The sequence below is a fragment of the Montipora foliosa genome, chromosome 4, assembly GCF_036669935.1.
Source record: "Montipora foliosa isolate CH-2021 chromosome 4, ASM3666993v2, whole genome shotgun sequence".
NCBI classification, from domain to species: domain Eukaryota; kingdom Metazoa; phylum Cnidaria; class Anthozoa; order Scleractinia; family Acroporidae; genus Montipora; species Montipora foliosa.
Window position 1 is genome coordinate 42,330,324 of NC_090872.1, and position 24,074 is coordinate 42,354,397.

At 40.0% G+C, this 24,074-nt stretch overlaps 2 protein-coding genes across 3 annotated transcripts in view; both read left to right on the top strand.

Moving 5' to 3' along the window:
* Positions 1-15,830, top strand: part of LOC138000821 (dynein axonemal heavy chain 12-like) — a 249,655-nt gene extending 233,825 nt beyond the window's left edge. Inside the window, exons 82-93 of one of the 2 annotated variants that reach the window (XM_068847482.1) lie at positions 345-442; positions 738-873; positions 1,168-1,251; positions 1,916-2,020; positions 3,408-3,511; positions 3,605-3,716; positions 4,309-4,401; positions 4,573-4,632; positions 4,709-4,786; positions 4,940-5,031; positions 5,507-5,574; positions 14,671-15,830. In XM_068847482.1, coding sequence (XP_068703583.1) covers positions 345-442; positions 738-873; positions 1,168-1,251; positions 1,916-2,020; positions 3,408-3,511; positions 3,605-3,716; positions 4,309-4,401; positions 4,573-4,632; positions 4,709-4,786; positions 4,940-5,031; positions 5,507-5,574; positions 14,671-14,861 — 1,221 coding nt within the window. In that variant the 3' untranslated portion in view covers positions 14,862-15,830. The remainder of the gene's footprint in view (positions 1-344; positions 443-737; positions 874-1,167; positions 1,252-1,915; positions 2,021-3,407; positions 3,512-3,604; positions 3,717-4,308; positions 4,402-4,572; positions 4,633-4,708; positions 4,787-4,939; positions 5,032-5,506; positions 5,575-14,670) is intronic. The other variant, XM_068847481.1, reaches the window with a different exon arrangement.
* Positions 15,831-22,507: 6,677 nt separating this feature from the next.
* On the top strand, positions 22,508-24,052 carry LOC138001354 (uncharacterized). Its single transcript, XM_068847999.1, has one exon. The coding sequence runs from the start codon at positions 22,508-22,510 to the stop codon at positions 24,050-24,052; it is 1,545 nt and encodes a 514-aa protein (XP_068704100.1).
* Positions 24,053-24,074: the final 22 nt, after the last annotated feature.

Sequence of the window (24,074 nt, forward strand, 5' to 3'; positions counted from 1 at the left end):
ATGAAAATGAACTTTGTCCACCAAGTGTTAATATACGGGGTTTTAATTTGCGCTGTTCAAATATTGTTTGATCAGTTACCTTGTCAGGTCGTGTGTCACTTTACAAAAAAGTCTTTATCATTGATACACTGCTGGCATTCTTTTCTCTCATTTTCTGATGGGTGTAATTTCAAGCGAGCGAGAGTCGTCAAACCCATTGTGAACTGGAGAGATTTGTCCTCATAACCCTCTTGTTTTTATTTGTCTTTTTGACTTGCGCACTTGGTATTGCATTCATCTGATCGTCACCGTGGCTATCTCTAAATAGTGAGATGAGACTCTAAAATGTATATTTTCATTGTTAGATGTTCATAAATGAATATGAGGAGGTGCCATTTGATGCAGTGACGTATCTGACTGGAGAGTGTAATTATGGAGGAAGAGTTACAGATGATAATGACAGGTATATACTTTTCAATTTTTTACCCAGAGATGCATTAATCAAAACCGAGTGGACAATTAGTTCCAGCCTATGTACACCCTTTATTCTTTTACCTTGTCTTCTTAGCGGGTGGTTTTGGGTTAAATTGAAGAATCGACAGCCCGGCCAGAAGTATTGTTTATAAAGTTTTTTTGTACCTTCATTTTGTTTGTTCGCTTTTTTTTTGTTTCATCAAGGGTTGGCTGGGATACTTTCATAATCACCGTTAACTTTAATCCTTCAAATCGTTGATTTTTGTGTCATATGTTGGCTTCAGGCGCTGTCTTATGAGCATCTTGGCTGATTTCTACACTCCTGACATCGTTCAAGATCCTAAGTACAAGTTCTCACAGAGTGGCATTTATTATGCTCCTCCAAAGAGTGAATATGACCAATACGTAGACTTTATCAAGGTACAGACAATGCAGCATCTTGCTGTTTTGTTTACTGTTTTACGTTCTCACGGCGTAAGATATGAAAATATATATTGAAAAAGCGAATAAATAAATCATACTTAAACATCTTACGGGATAAAATATGAACCCGCCGTTAAGTAAAGTTCAAACGGCTTAATGGCACGGTCATGGGATCGAGTCTTGTTAGAACCTGGATTTTCAGTTTCAGTCTTCTTTGCACTGACGTCTGTAGTCGTGCCATTAACTGATGATTGTTTTATCTGTTTATTTACACCGTTTGGTTGGTGTTAGGAGCTGCCGCTGTCCCAGACACCCGAGGTATTTGGCATGCATGACAATGTTGACATATCTAAAGAGCTACAGGAGACGAAGCAGGTAGGCAGGCTCGTAGTTAGACGCCGTGCAAGATCACCTGGTTCCAAGGGTAACAGATGGTTCTGATAGTTAGGCTATGTCCATAACGTCAAAATCCGTATTATACCTTAAAGATTCTTTTGAAACTAGTCTTTAATTATAAAACAGATTGTGATACAATTTCTGGGATGCGATCAGGTTAGGTTTAAGCTGTTTGAGAACGTCGTTTGCCACGTTTTAGCCACTCTTCAGTCAGTTCAAGTAATTTCCATCAATTGTCCTCTTTTTACGTCAGTTCTAGGTCTCTATAGGTAACTGAAGCAGACAGTAACGGAAAAATATAGAATGATTCGTTGTAAGCTCTCTATAGGGTACATTGGTTATTGCTACAATCCGGGGCAAAAGACTTTTGGACACTTGTCAAATTTTGGACGAAAAGTGGAGAATTTACTATAGATGCTTCCATCGTTATATGAGCAACGCGTGTTCTTCTTCCGCTGCCTTTTTCGCACCCCCCTTCCCCCAGACACTGCTGAAACATGCGAGCGATGGATGAACTAATCTTGATTTCGAAGACCGTGAAAAATCAACATTGTAATGGGGGGAGGGGGAAAAGCGGGAATTGTCCCATCAGTTTTGACCAGGATTGTACCTTTTGCGAAGCTTATCGTCTCTGCTTTGATAGCTATTTGACTCGGTCCTTTTGACGCAATCGCAAAGTGGCGGAGGAGGGGGTGGAAAGAAGACTGATGACACTTTGCTGGAGATAGCCAAGGACATTTTGTCAAAGGTATTTTACAAATTTACGCTTTATGTTTATTATCTTTGATAAATGAATCGTTCCTTACTGGCAGTTACAAACTCAAACCAACTCAAACTGCTCTTTCAGTAAGGTGGTAATGCAAAAATGTCGGTCACATGCTCCTCTTGTTGGATCCGGAACTTTCGATAGTTAAGCAACCGCTCATGCATAGGGTTTTTATAGCACATTTATCCACCATTTCCCTAACTTTGATTTCATTTTCTCTGTACTTTTTTCATGCGTAAGTTAACATTTTTAATTTGAGATTTCGTTGTATTGTGTTGTATCATTATTTAACAATTATTCGCCGAAGGCGAGGCGAATAATTGTTTTAGTATAAAAACATAGGTGATTACTTGACAAATATGCATTTTCTTTGAAACAATTTCTTCGTCTGTCATCTTCGATAAAACGGCTTGCGACCATTTTGACAAACCATTTAGATGATTATCGTGTAACAATCTCCTTAATAGCAATCAATCAGCGCAAAGAATTTTCAATCGTCACCTATGTAATTAAACCAATTAATATTTTGGGGGTTAAGCACAATTTTCTCATGAAATGAGTTAGACCTTGAGGGGTTTCTCTTGGGATCCCAAACCTAGCTCTCTTGGCACAAGCGGAAGCAACTGAACACAGCCTTTTGGATTTCAACTTGCGCGTCAACTATAGAGACCCCCGGTGTCTTTGGTATGTCGGTCTTTCACATTCATGCGTGGGTTTGCTGGGTGGGTGGATGGGTGAGATCAAATATGGACTGATAGCGGCTGCCACAGGCGCCTTTACAGTCACCCCCATGAGACTTAAAGTGCACCTAACCCCAAAATATTTTTTTCGCTAAAATGAATCTTTGCAACTGCTGGAAACGCATTGCGGCCATTTTTTCATTTTCCTAACAAATCCTGGCATTTTATAGGCTTCGAAAGTTGCGAAAATCCAAGCATCTTTTGTTCACGACCGAGTCAGAAGGGGAGTGGGTCTATTCCTGATTTGACGTCACAAACTGATTTACATTGCATTAACTCTTTGTAAAAATGCATGCAAAGTAGATTGTGACGTCAAATCAGGAATAGACCCACTCCCCTTCTGACTCGGTCGTGAACAAAAGATGCTTGGATTTTCACAACTTTCGAAGCCTATAAAATGCCAGGATTTGTTAGAAAAATGAAAAAATGGCCGCAATGCGTTTCGAACAGGTGCAAAGATTCATTTTAGCAAAAAAAATATTTTGGGGTTAGGTGCACTTTAATAAAATATGTGCGGCATATAAATCCATGACTATTACCATTAGAAACACCTTAGTTGGAGAAATCTGACCTGGTGGTTGGTGAGCTAAGGCCTCTTGTTATGACTGATGATCGTTTTTTTCAAATAGCTCCCAAATAATTTTGACTTAGAAGTGGCCCTGCACAAATACCCTGTGAAATATGAAGAAAGTATGAACACTGTGCTGGTGCAAGAGATGGAGAGATTCAACAAGTTAGTGTTTGGACTCTTGTTTCTATCAGTTTCTGGTGCGTGGCACCTATTTTGAACTGGTTAATGTACCCATTGATTTCGTTCCCTTATTAGACTGATGTCAATAATCAGAGCAAGTCTACAAAATCTTCAGAAAGCAATCAGAGGATTGGTTGTTATGTCGTCTGACCTGGAAGCGTTAGCTGGCAATTTATTGGTGGGAAAGGTATCTAAGTCGAAGCAATGATCAACTTAACCCTAGTTTGACTCGAAGCGAGAGTAATCATCTCAGTTGAAAGCAACTTGAGCAGTTGCGAAGAAGCTTGAAAAATATCCAGCCTTAGCCTTAAATGGGACTCGAACCCATGTCAGTGCGATTGCGCTGCATTTGCTCCACCTTATGAGCTATCAAGTCATCTGGGAGCTGTACTGTTTCACTTTCGTACTGTATCGTGCACCAGGCGAATCAATGATTGAAATATACGAACTGTGGTTATAATGACTCTGATCGTGAATGATCATCACATTATGACGGTTGAGAGCAACTTAAAGTGGAAATGGAGCCAGGTTTCCATTGATTATCCGTACTTATTATAAACTCGACAGAATATCGCCTGTCTGATTGTAGTAGACTTTTGGGAACCTTCCGAACATCACTCGTTCTCATAAATCACGAAATGCACTCGTGTTCATACGATTTCCAATATTTATACCTTTCCTTATTTGGAGTGCGGAAAAAGTGAAGATGGTTAGCTTAGAAATTACCGGAAGAGGTCGTCCAATACGTTATTTTCACTCTTATTTCTCGTATCTTCTAGGTACCAGAAATGTGGATGAAGAGATCATATCCTTCTCTCAAACCTCTTGGTAGCTACATAAGTGATTTTATTGCAAGACTTAAGTTTTTGCAGGTGAGCCGTTCAGTTTAGTTCATTATTGTCCAATTTAATGACAATGCAGTGCTCTTCTTTTCTTTTGTTTCGTTACTTCAATTGTACTCAAGGACGCATTTTGTAGGGTACTTGGTGCTTTTTGTAGGATACTTGGTCATTCTCATTTCTCATTAATTTTTTGCTTCCCAGGACTGGTTTGACAAAGGGAAACCAGTTGTTTTTTGGATTTCGGGATTTTTCTTCACGCAGGTATTGAATCAATTTCTTTTCCTCTCTTCAGTACAACAAACGATTGTTACTAAAATTGGAAATGGTTTGCTTGTAGGCTTTCTTAACCGGAGCAAAGCAAAATTATGCCAGGAAATACACGATACCAATCGATTTACTGGGGTTTGAGTTTGAGGTGAGATCCTCCAAATCGCAGGATTTGGTTTTTACATACTTACGGTTGCTTTAATTCTCATATTTAATGTTCAGAAAATAGTTATCTCATAATAAATTATGTTCCTGATTGGTATGCAACGGCCAATTGCAACATTTCCTTTTTGTTCTATAGGTTCGGTCTGGAGATACTGAAAACAATCCACCCGACGATGGAGTGTACGTGCACGGCTTGTTTTTGGAGGGCGCACGGTGGGACCGTAAAAGGTAGGGATCTGGCCCCAGTTGTTCAAAAGATGGATAGCGCTATCCGCCGGATAACTCGCTATCCAATGGATAGTGATTTATTCAGTGGGTAGCGTTTTGAACAACTGCAACAAGTTGCAAAAATAGTGGAGACACTTCACCTTCTTGGGGCGTTATCAATCAATGTACCTATTATCTCTCACGCTGCAGCCCCCTCCCCCCCTCCCCCCCCCCCCCCCCACCTCTTATCAGTGTTGCTAGCAAGACAAAAAATTGTTGAAAACTTAAACAGTCAACATTGAAAGGGGGAGAGGGGAGGGGAAGTGGGAAAGGTTTAAATTCCAGATACGGCGAGTATTGGAAGCTAGAAAAGGTGTTTTTTTAATGAAAGTGTCTCAACAATTTTGCAACTTGTTGTGGGTCCTGGTGATTATGTTTCACATTTAGAAACTGTAAAATGGTGGTTGACGAAAGGCTGTAATTTCTCTTTTTTCAGAGGCTTGATCGGTGAATCGTTACCAAAGATCCTACATGACACTATGCCAGTAATTTGGGTCAAGCCAGGTGGGGTGTAATGCATACATCTAACTAGAAAACACCAATGGTTAGTGGGTATTGGCGAGACATTTATGTGGAGGCCTGAAGGATTTTCTTTCAGCTTTTTCAACTCGTTTTCATCACACCACAGAATAGGAGTTTTTCACGTGAAGTCATCGCCGCCATGTTGGTGGAGGAAAACAAAAGATCTCTTATTACCTTCTTTTGTTCGTCCACCAGAAGTCATACATTTCTCTTTTATTATTGGTGTCCCTAGAGGTTGGTTGAAAACGTTCTATTGTGAGCGGATCGACAACTTCCAGATGTAATTTGCCATTGTTTAGGAGCCGTCAAAAGTGTGTCTGCCAGATTTAATACTTTTCATCCTGAAACAAAGTTTTCGAGCAAAAGCGAACGAAATAAGAAACTCGATTTGTCTGGTGACAAAAATTCTCTGAACATAGATAGTTAATATGCGTCGTGACAGTTAAATAAAGGAAAAAAGGTGGTGTAATACGCAAACGTCCTTCTCGGAGAACTCAAGTACTCAAATATCTTGGCTTGGAGTGATTTTTCGACTTGTTTAAGTTTAAACGATTTTCTGACTTGCATAATTCGATCACTCAATCAAGCAATCAATCTTTATTGAAATCAATTTAAATTCACAATTTGCGTAATTAAACGTTTATACAATTCAGTTCTTGAAGAGCCAGGCAGCCAATAAGTGACGTCAGAAATTTCGCAAAAGGCCGCTCTAATTGCTTTCTATCCCACGTTCCTTTGCTCAGGCGGTCGAGGGATGTTGAATATGGGTATAGAAACAGTTTTCTCTGCACTGCGCGGTGGATGCATATGATGATTAAGTGCTTAAACTGCTACTATGATCAAAAAAATCACTTCCTTTTTTTTCTTCAGATTTTTAAAGTGTGATTGCTCAACACTTGACTGTCAAAATTTTAAGCTTTGATTTTTATCCAAAGGCTGTTTACTTTAAGTGTAAGTTCTGGATTTCACGTTCCGCCATTACTCACGTTCCAAACTGACCGATTGGACTTGAGAGGGTTGCATCAAGGGAAAAGTGACGTCATTTACTCACTAGCTTAAAATTTCAGCGTGTAAACGCAGCTTATTATATATGCAAAACACGAGTTTGAAGAGTCTAAAAGCCCGAAACTCCCGTGCTGCATATTAATTCAGCCGCGTACATGCGCATTGCATTCTTAAACTATTGAGTCTTTGACGTCATTTTCTCGTTAAAGTTAGTAATGCCGGACCATTAAACAGGAAAATTCCAGTTAAAATAAACGGGTGTCTTTTTGAAATCAAGGCTTCAAATTTTGATCAGTTACTGTTTAGTTAACATAGTTTTGAAATCCAAAGAAAAATAAAAATTGTTTTTTGATCATAGTAGCACTTTAAGTCCGAAAGGAGCAAGTGACCCCCTAGTCTGGCACTTCCGCAGTCCAGAAATTTTGAATGCTAAGTATATGTAATCGCATGGGCCCGAGGGCAGTAAAGGATTAATTTCACTTTGCAAAGTTTTCCCAAAATTCGCGATTACATGGGGGGCATTAGACCAATTTCGATATATTAAAATTCAGTCCTAAGCAAAATACATCATCTCAAGGCTCTGGGGAATAAATATAAATAAGGATTTGTATGAGTTTATTCCCCAGAGCCTCGAGATGATGCCTTTTGTTTTGGACTGAATTTTAATATATCGAAAGTGGTCTATTTGCGATCACATAAATTATTTAAGGAAAAATTATTGAATGCGGCAACAAATGACAATCAACTTAGCACGCTATTATTTTTAGAGTTCGATTCAATAAATCGTTGCTGACAACAGAAATAGCGCATAAAATGTGTTTTATATGTAGAAAGCAGTTTAATCGGAGTAAAAATCTGGAAGAACGTTTTCTTGTACATGTAATTTTGCTTGATCAGAAAAAGGCCTCTTAATAACCAACAGTGTCCTCGCGATTGAGAAAAAAAAATTCCCTTCGTCTCAACCAAACAGCATTCAGTAATTTGTCCCGTATGTGATAAATGGTTATATTAGGGCCCTGGTAAACGGGTTCAACTCTTGCTTCAACAACCGTTCAATTTTGTTGAACAGTGATGTTGAAACCGTTTGAATGAGTTTTTAGACTTTACTTCAACAACCATTCAACATTTCTCAGTTTTGTATTCGCGAATGTTTAATGAAGTTGAAGCCGTTTGCCGCCCTCTTTCAACATTGTTGAGTATGAGCGTGCACACTAATCGGTCTCTCAATGACGCATCATGTCCGTATCCACAGTAACAACCGCGGCTGCAACTTGGGACTGAATACAAGGCCTCTCGTTAGCTGTGTAAATCAAATGTTGCATGGCGTGTTGAAACCGTTTGCCCACCCCAGCAATCAACATCGTTCAACAAAATCGAAAAGATGTTGAAGCAAATGTTGAGAACTTTAGAGCGGGCCCTTACTAGTGCTTTCCCAGTCCTGAATCCTTTGTAGGTATCTAACTAGCACTTCCGCATAAAGGGGGGTAGTTTCTAAAGAAACTGTGGTGCTGTGTCGGTGGGAAGTAGTACACAAAGATTTGGTTATATCAACGGAGTTGATAATGTAAATTGATCACAGTACTAGGAATCTGAAAGCTGACGTTTCGAGCGTTAGCCCTTCCTCAGAGCGAATCGAGGTATTATGGGTTGTGTGTAGTTGGAGTAGGAGAGCTACGCTATTGGTGGTGACATGGCAACGTGAAAAATAGGAGGACATTAGTTAAATGAAAAGCGTTCGTTAATACCGTGGGGATAAAGGGTGCCGATTTGGAAGATGAATTTTTCTTCCAGATTCTTGCGGCTTTCCGTCGTACCTTGATGTAGGGAAAGGCCGTAGATAGCCATGTGTTGTTTGGAGTGGTTAGGGAAATTAAAATGACGAGCGACTGGCTTAGATGTATCCTTGTCATTCTTCTCAACATCGCGAAGGTGTTCGCGGAGTCGGTCGCCTAGTCGTCTACCTGTCTCGCCAGTGTATAATTTATTGCATAATTTATTGCATAACGTACAGGTTATGCAATAATTGACTTTTGCGGAGGTACATGTGAAACGATCGGTGATCTTAACCGATCGCCAAGGTCCTAGTGGAGGTTGCGAGAAGATTTTACCAGTCTCGGGATCATTTTGGAGTAATTTAAAGTTATTAAGAATGATACTTTTGACTGCGTGATTATGAGGATGGAAAGTGAGGGTGAATGATATGCTGTCATTCTTATCCTTTTGTGACGTTTTTTTATTTGCCTTTAGGCCACAAGAATGAGACCTAGCTAGGCCAATCTTTTTGTAGGATATGTTGAACACCAATTTTTTAATCAGTACAACGGCCCCAAACCTGAACTCTACGGCAGCTACATTGACGACTGCATCGGCGCGATTTCATCCAGCAGAGAAGAACTCCTTCAATTTATAGCCTCCGCTAATTCCTTTCATCCGGCTCTTTAAATATACGTGGGAAATTTCGGAAACTTCATTGGCTTTCCTAGATATCAAAGTTTCTATCAGTGGCTACGGTTTGTGTACCAGTGTGCACTACAAACCTACAGATTTTCACAGTTATTTGTTGTCACATCCATTACATCCAACAAATGTCAAGAACTCCATTCCTTATTCTCAGTTTCTTAGACTTCGACGTCTATGTAATGATGACTCCGATTTTTCCAGCAAATTAGAGGCGGTGTGCCAGTTCTTCGAAAAACGTGGCTATTCTTTCTCTGTGGTCAAAGCGAGCCATCATCGCGCCCAACAATTTCATCGACAGTCAGTACTACAAACGTCACAAAAGGATAAGAATGACAGAGTTCCATTCTCCCTCACTTTCCATCCTCATAATCACGCATTCCAAAGCATACTTCTTAATTACTTTGAATTACTCCAAAATGATCCCGAGACTGTTAGAATCTTTTCGCAACCTCCACTAATTTCATTCAAACGCGACAAAAACGTAGGCAACTTTTTAGTTAGAAGCGCACTCAAAACTAACGAGCAACCCGGCACTTTCAAATGCGCGCGCTCACGATGCAAAACTTGTCTTTTCATTGTTAACACTAGCAAGATATCGGGACCTAACCGATCTGTTAAGATCACCGATCGTTTCACATGTACCTCCGCAAATGTCAATTATTGCATAACCTGTACGTTGGCGAGACAGGTAGACGACTGGGCGACCGATTCCGCGAACACCTTCGCGATGTTGAGAAGAATGACAAGGATGCATCTAAGCCAGTCGCTCGTCATTTTAATCTCCCTAACCACTCCAAACAACACATGAATATCTGCGGCCTTTCCCAACATCAAGATGCGACGGAAAGCCGCAAGAATCTGGAAGAAAAATTCATCTTCCAAATCGGCACCCTTAATCCCCATGCACGGTATTAACGAACGCTTTTCATTTAACTAATGTTTTCCTATTTTTCACGTGGCCATGCTACCACCAATAGTGTAGCTCCTACTCCACTACAAAAACTACACACAACCCATAATACCTCGATTGGCTCTGATGAAGGGCTAGCTCTCGAAACGTCAGCTTTTAGAATCCCTCTACGGTGGTCAATTTATGTGGTCAACTCCGTTGATAAAACCAATTTTTTTAGCAGTTCCGCAGTCTTGGAGAATTAAACAGTAAACAAATGCTCTGAGGATCTTTGAATATTATGTGAGTTTGTAACTAGTACTCTCGCAGTCGACGAACATTGAGTAATGACGATGGCTACGTCTTACTGAACGACAAATTAGGAAAGGGAAGTGGCTCTGTGCTTGGCCTTTTTGGTGTTGCTAAATTCCTTTTCCGTCTTCTGGTGAACAACGACGGGAAATTTGAAGTTCTGTGGAGGACGTGGGCTCTTGACGCAGAATTTTCAGTTATGTCCCAGCAAGTTTTACTCTTGGTATATATTGCCAGATTAGTTAAGTTCTAGACAATTTCGATTCGCAACCATACGATCTTGTATTTTGGAGTAACGTCCTGCAGTCGTCGTCTTTGGCCGGTAGAACGGAGCAACTTCAGAATACCCGGCCACGATTGCGTGACATTGAACGCTTGCTCCTGCAGTCCCGAAGTCGATGAAAGTTTGGCCTGGTAATCTATGGCTCCCGCACTCCCACAGTGGGAAAAGGATGAATATGAAATGGAGATAACACTACTGCTCCCGCACTCCCGCAGTGGAAAAAGGATGAATATGAAATGGGAATAAAACTACTGCTCCCGCAGTCCCGCACTCCCCCAGTGGAAAAAGCAAGTATATGAAATGGGGGTAAAACTACTGCTCCCGCAGTCCCGCACTCCCCCAGTGGAAAAAGCAAGTATATGAAATGGGAATAAAACTACTGCTCCCGCAGTCCCGCACTCCCCCAGTGGAAAAAGCAAGTATATGAAATGGGGGTAAAACTACTGCTCCCGCAGTCCCGCACTCCCCCAGTGGAAAAAGCAAGTATATGAAATGGGAATAAAACTACTGCTCCCGCAGTCCCGCACTCCCCCACTCCCCCAGTGGAAAAAGCAAGTATATGAAATGGGGGTAAAACTACTGCTCCCGCAGTCCCGCACTCCCGCAGTGGAAAAAGGATGAATATGAAATGGGGGTAAAACTGCTGCTCCCGCACTCTCATAAAAAGTGTGATTAAGCTAACCGCAAATTGACAGCTAAAAATTTTGAAAGAGTGCTTCGACCTAATCACTGAAACAAGCGCTTAGGCTTAATCAGTAAACGAGTGCTATATACTTCAGACGATCTCATAAAAAGTGTGGTTAACCAAATCGCAAATTGAAAGCTAAAATGTTAATTAAAGGAGTGCTTCGACCTAATCACTGCAACAAGCGCTTAGGCTTAATCAGTAAACGAGTGCTATATTCTTCAGACGATCTCATAAAAAGTGTAGTTAACCAAACCGCAAATTGAAAGCTAAACTGTTAATTAAAAGAGTGCTTCGATCAAATCACTAAAACAAGCGCTTAGGCTTAATCAGTAAACGAGTGCTATATTCTTCAGCCGATCTCATAAAGAGTGTGGTTAACCAAATCGCAAATTGAAAGGTACAATGTTAAAAGAGTACTTTGACCTAATCACTGAAACAAGCGCTTAGGCTTAATCAGCAAACGAGTGCTATAATCTTCAGACGATCTCATAAAAAGTGTAGTTAACCAAACCGCAAATTGAAAGCTAATATTTTAAACGAGTGCTTCGACTTAATCACTGAAACAAGCGCTTAGGCTTAATCAGTAAACGAGTGCTATATTCTTCAGACGATCTCATAAAACGTCTTCTTAGGAGCATGCATTTAATGTCAGACGATCTCATAAAAAGTGTAGTTAACCAAACCGTAAATTGAAAGCTAAAACTGATTTTACATCCTTTTTCCACTGCGGGAGTGCGGGACTGCGGGAGAAGTAGTTTTATCCCCATTTCATATTCATCCTTTTTCCACTGCGGGACTGCGGGAGCAGTAGTTTTATCCCCATTTCATATTCATCCTTTTTCCACTGCGGGACTGCGGGAGCAGTAGTTTTATCCCCATTTCTTATTCATCTTTTTTCCACTGCGGGACTGCGGGAGCCACAGATTACCAGCTCAAACTTTCATCGACTTCGGGACTGCGGGAGCATGCATTTAATGTCACGCAATCGTGGCCGGGTATTCTGAAGTTTAGCCCATATGGGAAATATGAACAGTCAAGAAGACAAGGCAACGTTTTCAAATTTTTGTCACCCTTGAAACCCAGGCGCAACACTTGTTTAACCAGCAGACTTGCAATGCTGTTTCCAGAATCTTCCCTTTACTCTTTAAATGTCGCTTGCTTTTGTCCCATGAAAATCATTCATACGCGAATTTTAGTCACCTGTTACGCAGATCTCCAAAAACCGCAGATAAGTCTGCATTTTCCCTTTGCATGTTGTTTCTTTCGCTTATGTTTGCGTTGTAGTGGAGATGCATCCGTGGTGCACATGCTTTAAAACGCAAGTTCAGTTCTATTTTGTAGGATTGCGTGATGCGCTTGTCGTCCGCATTCGCTTGGGTACGACGTGGTTGAAGATGAAGATCATTCTATAATAATTGCGTGAATGAATCTTTTTTTTGTTTGTTTGTTTCCCTTCGACGATATCTTTTTAATCAGGAGAACTCTGATATCCCTCTTTAAAGTCATCGTCTACACAGACAGTTTTCCCATTTAAAATCAGTGTGTCTCTTAGCCAATCCAAAATTTTGCGTTAATGCACTTGCTATCCGAATTTTAGGCTGCCTAAGATAAACAGCTGAAACGGGAACAGCGTATCTTTTCCTTTTGTTTATATACAAGCTGAAAGTATAATGAGAAAATCCATTTTCATATCCTTTGACAGAATATTCCAGTATTACATCTTCTCAAGTAAATTGCATCTTGAATTTGATTTGTTTAGGGTTGAGATTTTTAGTATCGCTGTGAATCAGCAACAGAAATCCTGGAAAAGGAGTCCCTTTCTTACTGGTTTTGTTTTGACATTGAGGCACACGACCAGAGTGATCCAGGGTCTTTCTTGCCTCGTTTCTTCTAGGGTGAGGAGACGAAAGACACCTTAAGAAAATATTGCATTATTCGCCGAAGGCGAGGTGAATATTGGTGAATAAAACCGAGCCCAAGTCGAGGTTTTTATTCACCGAACCGAAGGTGAATAACAGGGGAGATATCGTTGACGTCACCTATTGTCATTGAAGTACCAACCATGCAGAGCCTCATTGCCCTGTGTTGGGCACATTTAACAATTATTCTTTGAAATCAAAGTGAATAGTGCCAGAATATTGCGGCGAATTAAATATTCTGCCACTATTCACTGCGACTGACAAGAACAATTATTTTAGTATAATATATACACACAAAGTGATCTCAACATCATATGCAGAGGTGCAAAGCATGCAATGCGCGAAAGTGTTTACAGAAGCTTCAAACATGGCAAATCTAAATAACTTTCGTTAAAATCCTCGTCATAAACTAGCAAAATGGTCATTTAACACTGTTCAAATCAGCAATGTAAATCGAAAGTTTGCTTGTTAAAACATTTTTACCATTCGATCAAATTAGAAGTTCATTTGAAATGGAAATTGAAAGTGCAGTTTTGAAGGATCCACATGAAAAGGTCTTAAATGACGGCTCGCTCTAATTGAGGTGAGCGTTGCTTTGTTGTAAAGCTAATTAATATACACCTTATTCCAAAATGGCCGCCATTTAGATATTCTTTTGTTTTCATTCGATTTAGACCTTGATGCCTCGTTCAAGGCAAAATAAACTTTCTTAAACATTGTTTTAATTCTTCGATTTCAGAAACAAATTCATTTTGCTGGGCAAACCACCCTACAAAATAGACTTAGTCCGAGTGAAAGTGAAGATTGTTTAATTTTTAGCAAGAATTATCTGGGAAAACGAAGTCAAACAGTGGTTGGCAAAAGTATGAAGTCGTCTATTACCTTTGAAAACTTTCAGGCAAAATTTTGTGGCCCTCTTTGTATTCTGTAGCATAGTATGATCTTGTATACTCGATATTTCCGATTCAGAAATGCTGGCGAAACGCGAGTTTACGCCAGCCATTTTGTTTTCTTTGGATAACGCATTAGGGAGTGAATAATGTTCAATTACTCTGTGATAGCGAACCAATCAGATTGCTTGAAACACGAAGATGACTGAGCGAGTATATACTAAAGGTGATTATTTGAAAAAAGATGCTTTTTCTTTCAAACAATTAATTTCTTCGTCTGTCACCTAGACAAAACGGCTTGCGGCCATTTTGAAAAAAAAGCGCTAAAGTGATTATCGTGTAAAAATTACCAAGTGCAACCAATCAGCGCAGAGAATTTTCAATAAACGCCTTTGTAATTATACTAACGTGTATTAATCTTCGCTTCTGCACGTAACTGTCACAAGTTGGAATCATCAATCTCTTTTTGGCTTACAACAGTGGCTTACATCGTTACAAATTGAAAATAAACTCAGAAGGGTCGATCGTCTAAAGCGATCGCATTTTGAATATTTCGTTCGATTTGTGTATTTAGTAAGATTTATTTCGTTGTCCATTAGCGGGCCACTGAGATTTTTTTTTTCCTTTTACAGGCAAAATTTTGGAGTTTAAAAATAATCAAGAGTACAAGTGTCCGGTTTACAAGACCAGTGAGCGCCGAGGAACTCTATCCACTACTGGTCATTCAACCAACTATGTGATGCCAGTAATGTTACCCACTGACAAACCACAGAACCACTGGATTAAGAGAGGAGTAGCATTGCTCTGCCAGCTCGACGACTGATACTTTTGTATACCGCCTTTTTCGTTTTAGCTTTGTACGTCCTTATTTACATATTAACCCAGTCTTTGAATACTTATTTAGCTGAGTCGTTTCGAAATGATCCCATGACCAGCCATAGCGAGTGAGTGAAATGTCATCACTGACACTGTATGCTGCAAATATTTTATTTTATTTTATTTTCATTGTTTCACTGAGGAACTCCCTCCGTAATAAAATGACAAAAGCCTTTTTAAAGCATAGATAAAAATGTCTCCTAGGCTTGCAGGTATTTTCCTAGACTCTTTTTCTGAGCAAACCACTCGATTCAAAAACACTTCGGTGCCCAAAGCTCTTCTTTACATGGAGTGGACATCATTCCCGGGGAATCATGAAAAAAATCCCCCATGGTATACCTCGTTTCTTTTTCCGTGGAAAGCACAGGCACCCACGGTAAAAAACCGGTCGCTCATCATTTTCTTTGTAGTCTCATATGGCAATTAGCCACGTTCTTGTGCTTCTCATTGAAGTCAAGCCCTGTTGGCTGGAGTTGCTTGGATGGGTGACCTCAGATAAGAACCCGTGTTGTTGACTTTTTGTTTTGTTGGTTTTTTTATTTCCCTTGTTTTTTTTCCTTGGTTGTCGAAAATTGCAATATTACTTAAAGAAAATTCCCCTATCCCGCGGAAAGCGACATGAAAAGCTTTCTGCCCCACCTGTCCGGCTGTTTGAACTCGGCCCTCTCGCATCAAGAGAGATGTTACTGCCCCTTCAAGTCGGTTATTGTTACGAAACGTGTTTTTGCATTGCATTTATAACATTTTGCGCGATTTCAAAGATGGTACCCACCTTTTTGGAGTGCAGACTTGACGCCAAGAAACGAAACTTTGCGTTTTTAGCTCTTTCATGAAGTGGACCACAGGTAGCCCAAGCTCGGTATACGATTTATAGAATTTGTATTGGGAAAATTGACTTTGAGCTTATAAATGCTACAATAGCCTGTAAATGTAGAAATAAACTTCGCTCACTTCTACGTACAGTTGTCCTCGTCTTTTCTGTGCAATCGAAGGGCAAACTGTGTCCGTTTTAGCCGGGTTTGTGACTTTCGAGTTTTTACGATGTCGTTCGTTCTCATCTCCCCTCTTGAAGAGAAGAAAGGCTGGTGACTCCCGGCGACCTCGTCCCACAAATTGCTCTTGCATCACAAAGCAACGGTCCGAATCGCCGTAAAAACACCACAGCCTTAAGGCCAGATAAACTTTCTATCACATCAACTCCACTCTGGGACCACACAACGATTTTTGGCGGATAAATTCCAAATAATGTTCGGCTTTACAATCTTCCCATGCGTTCAGCAAGATGTGTGGCTACGGCCGTTATAGCTTGATGGCGATCGTATTACATTCTGCTCTCTCATTGGACAATTTGAAACGCTTGGCCAATGAGAGTGCAGAATGTAATACAGTCGCCATCAAGCTATAACGGCCGTAGCCACACATCTAGCTGAATGCATGGGAAGATTATAGAAAGCCGAACATTATTTGGAATTTATCCGCCAAAAATCGCTGTGTGGTCCCAATGTGGAGTTGATGTGATACGAAATTTATCTGGCCCTAAGTCTGTGGTGTTTTTATGGCGATTCGGACCGTTGCTTTGTGATGTGAGGGCAATTCTTGGGACGAGATCGCCTTTCTTCTCTTTATGAGGGGAAATGACCACTAACGACATCGTAAAAATTCGAAAGCCACAAACTCGGCTAAAACGGACACAGTTTGCCCTCCGATTGCACAGAAAAGACGAGGACAACTGTACGTAGAGGTAAGCGAAGTTTATTTCTACATTTACAGCTTATTTTAGCGTTCATAAGCTTGAAGTTAATTTTTCCATACAAATTCTTTAAATCGTATACCGAGCTTGGGCTGCCTGTGAGTGGACGAGTCTTTAATTTGATTGAACAGATGTAGATGGAGTTGCATGGCGCGAACTTATTTCACTTTCCATCTTTAAGCTAGTAGTAATCTCGGATGATTGAAGTGCGTTCGACAGTCGCTTATCCTGTATTTCCGTAGGGAACTAAGCATGTGATCGAAAAACAAGCCTGTCATCAGATCGAGATCAATACGCGTGCGATAATCCACGCGATGGTGCCCCTACAAACAACTGAAGAATTTTCGGGCGGGCTTCTTTGGTGTTCCTTGCGGAAAAAAATCTCGATCCTTTTGGCAAGACCACACAATCACCCAATCTGAACAAAATCAGGACGCGTTCTCCTTAGATCGAACGCAATTAGAAAGATTCAAAATTAATTTCCACCCCTCCGTGTATGCCAGAATGAAACTCTGTGGTGCAACCAGGAATGGAATGGCCTAGCTGGCTGATGACGTTTTATTTTCTATTTTTATTTTTTGCAGAATACCAGTTGTATTAGACCATCTCAAGGAGGGGAGGGAGGGGGTTGCACACCCCCTGCACCCTTCCCCTAGATCCGCCCCTGTGATGCTACACACTCATCTTCCGATAATAGATTTATTATTCAATTCAGTCGGAAAATAGAAGAAACGTAACGCTTAAAAATTAACTTAATAACTTGCTTCCTCGCGTGACAAACTATCTTACATGACTTTTCAGCGAAGTGACCGTTAAAAAACGAAAACTTGTCAATCAAGTCGTCGAGCAAAGCGTCGTGCATTTTATTTCAAACACTTGCATTACATGTAGGGAAAACAAAGATGAAATATCGGGAAATTCTCCATTATTATGTCCACAGAGATAGAAACGATGATCTCGTTTCCAAGTAAAATTCCAGGCGGGGAAAACTGACTTTGATGAAAAAATGACATAAAAAGTTGTCAAATTTCTTCAATGGCTCTTGCTTCTTTCACAGACTCGCACCACCGTTTCAATACAGTTGAAACATGGTGGAGTGGCCATACCCCGGCCACAGGTCTACAGGTCTGCTCCGGCAAGTTTAAAGCGTACATCTTTGATCAAGTGAAGCTGTGATCCTCACAGTTATGAACGCAATTTTAGCAATTGCGTAGAGAAGCCTCAAAAATTCAGGACTTCAACGGGGTTTGAACCCGTGATGCCGGTGCGACGCTAGCTGCAACCAACTGAGCTATGTTGGGACGAAACCTCAAATGACGAGCTGATAGTGGATCATAGCTTCACTTGATTTCATAGACGAGCTCAGGCGAGCGAAGCGCGCCAGCGGGTAAGATTTTGGGGGAAATAATAATAATAATAATAATAATAATAATAATAATAATAATAATAATTTAATACTGATCCAGAGCGCTATTTACAATTCACTAATCAACAGTGCTTTACAACTTAAAATACTACAATAAAATTCAAATTAGTAAAACTAATTACATGTATAGTAATAAAATAGAATACAGTCGAACCTCCACTAACGGCCACCTCTCCACAACGGCCACCTCTCTACGACGGCCACTTTTTTTTTTCCCGACGGACAGCTCAGACATTACCTCATGTTTAAACCTCTCTACAACGGCAACGGTCACTAAAGCGCGTCCTCCACTGGCAAAATAACTTCTCGACAACGGAAAAGTCAAGAATGGACACGAAATTTGATCTGTATGGCGCGTCGATGATTAATCACGGCACTTCTTTCATTTAAGATTAAAACATTTTTTAGAACATATTTGTTTTAGACTACGAGTAGTAGTCACTAACTTTGGCGATCTTTATCCAGCGAACACAAGCGCGCGCAAGAAAGTCACCTTCCGCAGGGCGGAAAGAGACCGGGCGGTGAAACGAGCGGGTCCGAGCAAAAAGGTGTGATGCAGTAGACTGGGGTCTACTAAAAAGCCTTTTCAAAATGGCGGCAAGTGTTGAGATCGGCGACTCACTAGAAGAATTGGAAGAATTGTTTTTACAGGACATCACAGACGACTGTTTTGATATGAACGAGGAAAAAAATTCTTCAGATGTTCCAGACACATAGCTGATGTTATTGTAACAAACATTTTCTCTCTGTTTTTGATTGGTTCTTTCCTATAACCTATGGCCTTTAGGTAAATCCAAGTGTTTTGATTGGTGCTTTCTTGTTCAGGACTTTGCTATACAAGCCATTTCCATGGAAAAGGTTATAAGCCATGGTTTTTTTTTTACATTTTGTTTATATTCTGCTGAGTATTTTCACGACTCGTGCTGTGTGTTGAAGGACCCAAAAGGCAAGTCAAAATACAAGTAACAACTTGGAAATATTAAGCTCTTACTAACCGAACTGGAGGGCGATACTGGGGAATATTGGTTGAACATTTTGGAACTAAAGTTGAGCACAGCGAGGTCCATACAAAAATGACCAAGGTGCAATATTCATCAGTATGGCTTGGGCAAGCTTAGTTAGAAAGTAGTTTATCATATGGTACTCGGTCCATGGTTGTTTCTTGAATTTGTGGCTTTTCAAAAACAAAAATTACACAGCTTATGACCGCTTTCAAAGAAATGGTCAGTATAGAAAAATCCTAACCAAGAAAGAACCAATCACAATGCTTGCATTTACCTCAAAACTACCTTACCGCAGGAGGAAAAGCCGGCAGGGCAAGCAACCCCCCACCCTTAGCTCAAGGCCTAGATCCGCCACTGATTACCACAATATTTTTTTGTAGTTGAATGATAATTGAGCTAATTATGTGCCTTACTGTGAGTACAATAGTTGTGCAAAGTTTAATTATGTCTTTAGAAATCAGTCATGTTCAGAGAAATTATTGGCACAGGATTTGGGTAAAGTGTTTTTTATTGTCATTATTGAGAGCTTACTGAACACAGGCTGACCAGAGTGCACCTCAGGCTAAATGACATACCATCGTAGCTTACTAGTTAGTATGAAGAGTTATATAGTTAATGTCAAGAGAATTTGGTAAGCCTATTTATGGTTAGCTCTCACAAACAGAAATGGTAACATGCTATTTTCAAAACAAAATAGAAAATAGAGCTAATTATTGTTACCTATTACCATTAATTATCTGAAAATAAAAGTCCTGCCTTCCACATTGTGTACACAGTGTGACATTGCAAATCGTCTAATTTGCATAATCTAAAAAAAAAATTTAAACTGGAAATATGAGACAAGATATTACAAAGTTTACAAAGTCATAAATGCTATCGCCCTCATTTTTTGAATGACCTTTACAAAAGAGTGATAAATGTATTTTTTTGGATTATAGGCTCTATAACTCAATCAATAAGACTGGAATTTTGCAGAGTGGTTAAGCATTTGAATCACAAACCCTCTGAGGGGAGTCTGAATGTCTGGGAAAAAATCTACTTTGTGCACGAAATACAGATGACGTAAAATAATGGAAACAGGCGACAAGAAACAATATCGCTCCAAAATATAATCATGTCTTGCAAACAGTGGTTAAACAATAATTATGTTACCATTTGTGTCTGGTGCCCCAAGAAGGAACCATATTACGGTAAATTAAAGATGAACTGTCCAAGTTAAATTAAGATTAGTTATTTAATAGTAATACATGAAGCAGCAGTTAACCTAGCAACCTTTGTAGCTTTCTTAATTGTTGTTGATAGAAGAATCCTCCTTACAAGAAGGAGTTTCTCTCCACTAAAACATTCACTAATTAGCAGGTAGTTTGAGGGGAATACTGTGTGTAAATGGTGAGTTGAGGAAAACTCATAGGCAAAAGTTAGGATTTGTCTGTAGAATGAGGGGGAGAAATTTACAAACTCAAGCAAACTCTCAACCCCAAAATAAGGTTAAAAAATGAAACAAACTCTGGGTGAAATTAAAAACTTTGATCAGAGAAACAGCCAGATAGTTCATGTATGAAAAACTGAATCACGTAGGAGGGATTAACAAATATTTGACCCTGAAAATTATTCAGCAGAAGTGGCCGGCTTGGTGGTGATGTGTCCGAAAAGGCTTGTGGTGTATGAGGCCACCTAAGCAGAAACAGCCACAAGTCAAAAAGGGACCTTGCCGAGTGCTGGAATATGTACTCAATACATTAAGGCCTTTTACTGACACCTTGAAAACAATATGAAACAGAAAGTTACTGTATTGATATGTAATATATTTAATTGATTGAATAAAAGGGCTTGATCAGCCACACATTTTTTTTCTCTTCTTTAAATAAGCCCTCAGACCCCCAAAAATAGATGCCTGTGATCCTTGAGTGTGAAATAGTTATGCTATAATTTTTAAGTTCTCTCTGCGGTGTTGCTAGTCAAGCCTAACAATAAATACAGTCATTGTTATAGTTTAAGGTATGTTCCAGGGCTTATGCTTTTAATTATTTTATTTATGTTTCACACAGTGGAACAAAATGTGATCATATTGATCAGCCACCGGTTAGCTTATTTGTTTGTGTCCAAACTGCACAAAGGCAAAGAAAACAATATGGGGTTTGGGAGAGGATGGGGAGTCTTAATTAAAACGTAGCAGTAGTGACAGGCTACAAATTGCTTTTCCTCACGGGAGGATATTCTGCAAGGAACTGGAATCATTGCTTTGTCCTCAGTTGGTACAAAATATGAAGGAGTTGCCATGGAATAGTATGACTTTTTTGCATGGTCATACCTAACGGGGCAAGGACATGGTATTTACAATAACTTATCAGTTTGCATTGTTTTGCTGTGATCCATTTTAAGTCTAGTCTATATATTACCTCGAGATCAAACATTGTTTGCCATGTTATGAAGTGTTCTCACACATCTGTCCTTCTGTGGAATGTTTGTTGAAGCTCTTTTTTCCAGGCTTTGAAGTAATTAAGTACTTGGTTTAAGTTGGTAACACGTTGATCTGTTATTGACTGCAGTGACCTGTTATCTTTGAAGACATTCCAAAGCATTTCACATTTTCATAAATTCTTGTGTCTTTTCTGTGGTGTTGTTTTCATGCAAAGCCACGTATTTGCAAACTTTTTCTGACAGAGTATTGACAGCAAGCTTTACTCGTATTTTATTTAAATTATCAAGATGAACTTACAAGCGCCCTGACTAAACCGTATTTGTTGTTTGCTGATTTTCCCAAGCGGCTGAAATCTTGAAAATAGTTTTTTACTGTCGGTGAAATTGACTGCGGCGGGCGATTCGTCGCGAGCGATTTAAAGTGAGCAAGTTTGAAGTTCTGAAACGCTGCTATATCCAAATATATCCAGCTGGTTTTTTACTATGTTATGTAAAAGCTATCGATCTTAAACATATCTAAAATTTAGAGTGGTGTAATGTGGAGTACTCCTAAAAGAAGCAGCGGAACACGGCTTGGTCACGAAAAGCAAGACATACCTGCATTCGACACTGTCTTACTTCACTCAAATTTAAGCAGCTTCCGACGAAAATACTTGAGTGATATTCCAACAGACAAAATAGTATTGAGTTTTGGGTCAAAAATATCAAAAAGGCCTTTAAAAAATACACTACTCGTGGCCCAAAAATAAAGAAAGAAAATTTGATTTCCGGTTCGTCGAGAGGATATTTTTGGCAGCCATTAATTGCACCGGAAGCGCGGAAGGAGCGCTCGTGCCAGTCCTTCTCCGCATCACCCATTGGGCCAAGAGCGGAGTGGCCGTTTCACCGCCCTATTGCCTGATTTCATACGTTGGGAAGCTGGAACCTAGTTGGGTTGTTTGCCGGACGGAAGTGGCGCGCCGGTGGCGCCAATACTGAATTTTATTCTCGAAATGGCGGACAGAAATAGCAAGAAAACATCAGGGTGGCACTGGAACTGTGCGAGTGCACTGTGCAAAAATAACTTCCGTACTCAAGGGGTCACGTATTTTACGTTACCATCTGATCCTGAACTTCAAAAGGGCTACGCGAAAGTTCTCATGAACGAGAATGTAAACTGGCGGAAACATGTAATTTGCAGTGCCCACTGGAGCAAAGGAAGAAAATCCAAAAACCAATTGCCAGACGTAGTTTGTACTCAGGAGTATGCTGAAAAAATAGCGGAGGAATACTCCAAAAAACCGAGTATCGAGCTGAAACGAAAACTTGAGTGTGCAAGGAGAGTGTTATCATCTATAAACGCAGCATCTAAAAATAATTGTACTCCCAGAAAAGCCCCAGCGAGTAGGACACCGCTTCCTTCACGTCCTGCTAAAAAAAGACGAATGTTACCCGAGAAACTGGAAGCAGAAAATGCCAACTTTAAATGTCAAGTTGAAAGATTAACAAAAGAACTCGACGAGAAAAGGAGGTGTATCGACAATTTGCAACAAGACCTTACAAAACTTCAAACAGAACTGAGTGCTAATGCACAATATTATCAACAAAAGTTAACTGCAAAGACAACGGCAATGGAGTTGAAAGAGTTTACTTATGAAACCCTTAAAAAACTCCCCCCAAAAATATTTTATATGACTGGATTAACAATAACTGAATTTGATTGTCTCTTTGAATGTGTGCAACCTTTCATAGGTGCAATGATTTATCCAGATTGCAAAGAAAGTGAAAGCACATCACATCTAAGGAAGCTAGACAAAAAAACAGAACTAGTATGCTTTTTATCAATGTGCAGACATGCCTTACATCTTGGAGTAATGGCATGGATGACGGGTACCAGCTCATCAACAATGTCAAGGATATTTGCTGGTTGGTGTGTGTTTCTAAGCAGTGTCTTTGAGGCTATTGATATGACCCCACTGCCTGGTTTTGTGGACAAATTTATGCCAAAACAATTTGTTGAGGCAGGATATTATGATACTGCACTCATTGGTGATGCAACAGAAGTTTGGATTTCCCAGTCTGAGAATTATGATTTGAACAATATCACATTCTCTAGTTACAAGAACCATACAACAGGAAAGATATGTGTATGGACAGTGCCTTGTGGGTTTCTACTCCACTGTACTGAGGCATATCCCGGTAGTATAAGTGACTCAGATATAACTGACCAGTCAAGAGTACTAGATTCTGTTCCAAGAGGCAAAACTGTCATGACTGACAAGGGGTTTAATATAACAGACTCTTGTCATCAGAGGGGTCTCCTGCACAACAGGCCCCCCATGAAATTTAACTCCCAGTTTGATGAGACCGAAGTTGTTAAAAATTTTGACATTGCAACTCTTAGAATTTATATTGAAAATTACATTGGCAGGGTTAGAGACTGGCAAATACTCAATAGGTGCTGGCCAAGTGGTAGAATTGATTTATTGGGTTATTGTTTTCAGATATTTGCCCACATTGTAAACATGCTAAAAAAACCAATTGGGCCAAAGGAATGAGTAACAGTTGTGTGAAGTCTCA